This window comes from Lactuca virosa, chromosome 9 (genome assembly GCF_052849685.1).
Source record: "Lactuca virosa cultivar CGN04683 chromosome 9, Lactuca_virosa_CGN04683_v6, whole genome shotgun sequence".
In the NCBI taxonomy this organism is placed as follows: domain Eukaryota; kingdom Viridiplantae; phylum Streptophyta; class Magnoliopsida; order Asterales; family Asteraceae; genus Lactuca; species Lactuca virosa.
The window spans coordinates 50,133,948-50,139,950 of record NC_136434.1 but is presented as its reverse complement, the minus strand read 5'-3'; the positions used below and the strand labels follow the sequence as shown (position 1 = coordinate 50,139,950).

At 29.9% G+C, this 6,003-nt stretch overlaps 1 protein-coding gene across 5 annotated transcripts; it reads left to right on the top strand.

Annotated features, from left to right (window-relative positions):
• Positions 1–370: 370 nt before the first annotated feature.
• On the top strand, positions 371–3,126 carry LOC145136913 (polyadenylate-binding protein-interacting protein 12-like). Of its 5 annotated transcripts, none has more exons than XM_079071018.1 (10): positions 372–520; positions 601–675; positions 797–1,336; positions 1,433–1,537; positions 1,653–1,770; positions 1,874–1,989; positions 2,061–2,168; positions 2,256–2,324; positions 2,695–2,756; positions 2,863–3,126. In XM_079071018.1, exons 3-10 carry the CDS (start codon positions 884–886, stop codon positions 2,918–2,920), a joined length of 1,089 nt encoding a protein of 362 aa, XP_078927144.1. In that variant the 5' UTR covers positions 372–520; positions 601–675; positions 797–883; the 3' UTR covers positions 2,921–3,126. The 5 variants fall into 5 exon arrangements, with proteins under 5 accessions (XP_078927143.1, XP_078927145.1, XP_078927144.1 ...); XM_079071020.1 differs by having other exon boundaries at positions 773–1,336; XM_079071017.1 differs by having other exon boundaries at positions 371–675; positions 773–1,336.
• The last annotated feature ends 2,877 nt before the right edge of the window (positions 3,127–6,003 follow it).

The window sequence follows — 6,003 nt, the reverse complement described above, 5'->3', positions numbered from 1 at the left end:
TAACTTTCTAATCTTTTACTATGATGATCTGGTTCAAGATTATCATAATTTAACATTATTTGTTATTAATATAAAATTATTATTTTATTATTGATAAATTAACTTAATAGTTTTTAAATAACATTTATGTATTCATATTTAACTATAAAGTTTTACTTTTACACTAAGAAAAATTGTTAAGGATGTTTTAAATAAGTTTTCCATGATTAAGATGGGACCAAAAGGGTAGACACCCCACAAATTTTGTCATATTATGCACCAAGAAATAGAAATATTAAATACCCGAAAAAGAAAATAAAATTAAGAAAAAGGAAAAGGAAAAAGGTTGTTGTTGTGCTACATTGAATGCTTGTTCTGATGGCTTCATTTCTCAACATTGACGGACAAATCAATCTCTCTCTCTCTCTCTCTCTCTCTCTCTCTCTCTCTCTCTCTTTCTGTAACACTCTCTCTCCCAATACTTCTATAAATATTCATCCATCTTTATTTTACTACTGCAAAAGATTATATAATTAGTTGGGTAATTTCTTAAAATTTCACCACTTTCGCCTCTGTTATCTGTGGGTTTTTGATTTTGATCCTTTATTTTATGGTCTGAAGATTTCAGAGAGAGAAATAGAGAGATGGGTTTGGTTTGATTCTTGGTTAATGTGCAATCTTTAAGCTCAATTCCAGGTACGTTTCTTTCTCCAAAATGGAAATTTCAGTCCTTTTTTCTTCTTTTTATTATTAAATTTCCAGATTCTGATTGGTAGTATTTAGAATTGAACAGCGACACTGTTGTTGTTTTTACCAGAAGGGATATCGGAATCGGTCACTACCCAGATCAAACAGAAACCCCACTTTCAAAAAGGATTTAATCGTTGATTCCATCAGACATCAAATGGCTGTTGTTGAAAATGCTCATAGCATCAACGTTGTAGCCTCAGATGTCGATCAGTCAACAAAATCATCCTATACCAACAACAACAACAACCGTAACCCTGTTTCCACCATGTCTTACCGATCAAACGATTACCACCAGCATCACCACCAGCAACAGCAGCAGCTACAGAAGGTGACGTCACTACAGCCGCCGTCGACCACCAACGGCAACATCAACGGCAATGGTTATGTCGGCGATGATGATGGTGGAGATGGGTTTAAGAAAGAAATGAGCGATTTGGAAGAAATGCTGTCAAAACTTAACCCTATGGCTGAAGAATTTGTCCCCCATCAAAGACTTCGACTCCTGCCATCATCTCCTCCCCAATTTGGTTATGCCGCTGTTAACAATTTCTTAGTCCACACTAACACCGCTGCTTTCGCTAATGGCACTCCCACCACCACTAGAAGGGTACAACGATTTCGATTTCCCCTTTTTGTCATCTTAATTCCTTGATTTCCTTTTCTCTTTTGCTGATTTTTGGGGGTTTCTGATTGTTGTAATCAGAAGGGTAATTTCAGTGGTAAGAGAAGAATCAACAGCCGTACTAGTATGGCACAAAGAGATGATGTGATCAAGAGAACAGTTTATGTGTCTGACATCGATCAACAGGTAAAGAATTATGTATAAATGTACAATCACTGTAGAATCTCATTTATATTTCTGGGATTTTGCTGTTTCACTGATTATTAAACCCTGCTTTTCAACTATTTTACAAATTCTTCAGGTGACCGAAGAACAGCTTGCAGCTCTCTTTGTTAACTGTGGACAGGTTGTGGATTGTCGTGTATGTGGTGACCCAAATTCTGTTCTTCATTTTGCCTTCATAGAATTTACTGATGAGGGTATGCAAATTCTTAACCTTTACTATTAGCCTAAAAAGTTTTGATTTTTGATTTTTGATTTTTAATGTGTTGTGTTGTAGTAATAGTTAATATTCTTTAATAGCAGAAGGTGCAAGGAATGCATTGTCTCTTGGTGGAACTATGCTTGGGTACTATCCTGTTAGGGTTTTGCCTTCAAAAACAGCGATTGCACCAGTGAATCCAACTTTTTTACCCCAGGTGACTTTTTGAAGCTGTAAAATGTGTACCATGTGCCTCAGTGCTTGTACTTAGTTTGTGTGTTGTTGTAGTCTGAAGACGAGAGGGAAATGTGTGCAAGAACCATTTACTGTACTAACATTGATAAGAAGGTCACTCAAGCAGATGTCAAACTCTTTTTTGAAACACTATGTGGCGAGGTTTGTGGCTTTTTATTTCTAAAAAATAAATATATAAAAACTGATGTTTCTTGAATTTGTAACAATACTGGAATTTATTGTTTTTAGGTTTACCGCTTGAGGTTGCTTGGGGACTATAATCATTCCACTCGTATTGCATTCGTTGAGTTTGTGATGGTAAGTTTTCTTTGACCATTTTAAGCTGGTTTTTATTGCTCAAAGTGTGATATATTCATGGGATATGTAAGTGTATACATGTTTGTATAAATTTGTATTCAGGTTTAACTTTGCATATTACTATGTATTAGTTAAGCCTAGTTTGAGGGTCAGATTATGACATTGTACTTTGAAAAATCTAGCCAACTATAGCGTTATATGTTCATGTTTTCTCTTATTAGAACATAATCCTTGGAATTGCTTGTATTTGGACACTAACACTAACACTAACACTGATACTGACACTGACACTGCTATAATTGGGTAGATTTTCAAATATACAATTCTCTAACTACAGGAATAAATAAAAGCATGTTGATATTTCTTACAGGCTGAAAGTGCAATTGCAGCTCTGAACTGCAGTGGTGCGGTGTTGGGATCCTTGCCAATAAGGTGGTGTGGTTGTTTAGTAACTTTCCATTTTCTTCATTTGAGAAACTAAAATTAATTAATGGTTTCTAATTTGGGTTGATTTTTTTTTTTAATTTATAAAATGCAGGGTGAGCCCTTCAAAGACACCAGTTCGCCCACGTGCACCACGATCAACTATGCACTGATTTAGGTTTTTAGAAGGATCTATTTATTATCTTTATTCTCTACTTCTCTACTTATACAAATGCATAGATACAGAGAAACTGTTGAAACGCCTTCATGCCATTTTATGTTTCTAGTTCCTGTCTGATGCATCGAGTCCAAGTATATTTTTATGCTTCGTGAGACTCTGTTAACCTTTTAGTTAATCGCATGTTGTTATTTTAAGTTACTCTTTTCGCAAGATTTAATCATATTTTAGTGCATTGTTTATTCAGGATTCCATATGGTAAAGATCATTGTTGAAACACTTAACTGATGAAAGGAAAGGACGACTAAAAACGTTACTGAACAGTGAATTCAAAAAAAAAAAAACATTTTTAGACTAAAAGCTTAAAGATCAACCAATCTTAATGACAAAAAAGGGAAAGGGAAAGAAAATGTGAGGCTGAACAGTTAAAATGAAGGGTGTTATAGTAATCTTATCTCAAAAATTAAAAAGATTGATGATAATCAGATAATATGACATTTCAAAGAAACTTTGTGGAAAAAAAAGTTTTAAAAAGCTATTTGGTAATTGTCAAAGACTCTTAAGTAGTTGTAGTTGTGACCGAAAAACTAATAAGTCATTTGTTGTTTTATTATCCCTTTTCTAGGTTCTGGAAACTACCATTTAAAATAAGGAAAGTTCTTTGTTATTCAATTACTCGTCTTGTAACAACCAAAGGGTTATTAAACTAGTGGTATCAGGTGTTGTCTTTCTTCCTTGAAGTTGAGGGTTCAAGTCTCGTTTGAGACATTGAGACATAGGTGGATTTAGGAGTAGTTTATGAATATATTGTATTTACCATTCAAAAAAAAAAAAAAAAACTCGTCTCGTAACAGTTGTGTATAAACTCAAATAGCTGAATCCAATTCATTTGAAAGCTACAAACACTAACGACACAAAGTTCAAACAGGTAAAATGATAATGACTTGTAAGGGTAACCAACTTTTATAATTCATATATTTTATCAGTAAAATTTTTGTATACCAGTTGTATAGGTATTTTATTTTGACAATTTGAACAAGTTGAAAGGTAGATCGCATACAAAAAGTTTCATGACTAAATAAAAAATATCTATAATTATACAAGTTGGTTACCCTTACAAATCATTAACTTTTCTTTTTAATATAGTCCAATACAAAAATATTTTTCTACAGCTTTTTTAAGAAGTTTTTACAACGTTTTTAAGATTTTTTTCTTAATTTTTATTACAACTTTAAAAAACATATTTTGTAACTTTTATAATTTGGTTTACTATTAGTTATAATTATTTATAAAAAAAGTTATGAACTTGTTTTATATATTTTTTTAATATGATGTTTTAAACTTGGATTATAACTTTTTAATTTTTTTATACTCTAATACAATTCTAATACAACCGTTTTTAAACAAAAATAGTTTGCAAATCTTTTCAAAAAATTATAACTTATTTATATGTTTTAAGTAAAAAAATTTATTTATAACTTTGATACAATTTTCATATAATTGTTTTTAAACCTTTTAGTTAAAACGTATGATATGTAAAAATTGTATGACCCAAGTATGAGAATGTAACATTTTTATTAAAAAGTTAAAAGGTTGTAATCCAATTTTAAAATGTTGTATTAAAAAAATATACATCAACCTTTGTTTTTAGTAAATAAGTATAACAAGTTGTAAATTTCTCTATAAAAAGTTGTTAAAGACTTTTACAAAAATTAAGAAAAAATTTCAAAAAAAGTTGTAAAAAATTATTTAAAAAGTCTTAAAATTTATGTAGAAAAATAAATTTGTAGTTTAAACTAGATTTGGATAAATTACTAATAAAATTTAATGTTTCAACCAAATTCATATTCATAATATATATATATATATATATATATATATATATATATATATATATATATATATATACTAGTCGTTACCCGCGCAAAGCGGCGGCGGCGAATAGTTTTTTTCGGCTATTAGCTTCTTTTTGGGACGAAAACTATGTGGACTGTAACAAAAAAAAAGTTAAAGACGAAAACCAATAATATGAAAAACCACATGGACCATTTATGTATATTTTTCAAAAACTTATTAAGATTTTCAATAACAACTTTTTTAATTTTAATCATCAGATTATACTAACTTAAAAATAAACTCAAAACAATGTAAATATAATTACTAATTGTTGATTGTACAATATTAATCACGCAATACTTCTTTTTACACTACATTTGAGTTATATAGACTTCGTTATGATTGAACTTTTTTTCATGATTCACTAATACCTTGTATTGTCACGTAATGTTTCTTTGGAAAATGCTACATAAAGTTGTCCGTGTGAGAATACTGATTCTGGTAGATACATACCTACGTTTGAAATTGTTTGTTCCTAAGCTTTATCGATTGTTATCGCAAAACATAGTCGAATAAGAAAGTATTTTCTCTTCTGTTTGGATTTGTTTTATTATTTGGAAACTCATTTCCATAAAAATAGATATCGTAAATCACATATTTTTTTTTTTAGAAAACCACTCGAAATGATTACCGATAATGAATTAGAAAAAAAATAGAAAACATGGAAGAAATATTTGTTTGTTTATTTTTTTAATTTCCATTATTATAGATGTAGAAGTCGTTTATCAGCTTGTAGCGCACTTCATGATTATACTTTAGAAACTGGTTCCTAAATGATAAATTGAACACTTTTAAACAAAAATGTTTGTTCATGAATTCAAAATATAATAAACACACTAACAAATAATATTTTTATGGATAACATGGTCGTTATTAAAAAATAAAATATCATTTTTATTTATTTATATTTGATTTCTTAATTGTCTTGAGTTTATTTATATATTGCTATATAAGTATTTTTTTTAATTATTACGTTTTAGTATGCGTTTTATAGCATTTGTTGTATTTTATATTTAAAAAAGCTATTGGTAAGAGAAGTCCCTAACAACAAAACGATATGAAACCTAGAAGAAGGATCAAATTTAGAAAAGGTTTTAGTTTTAAACTAAAATGTAGATATCGTAAATCACAGGGACCATTTTGTAAATTACTCAATATGAAATTCATAGGCAGTGGAAGTTC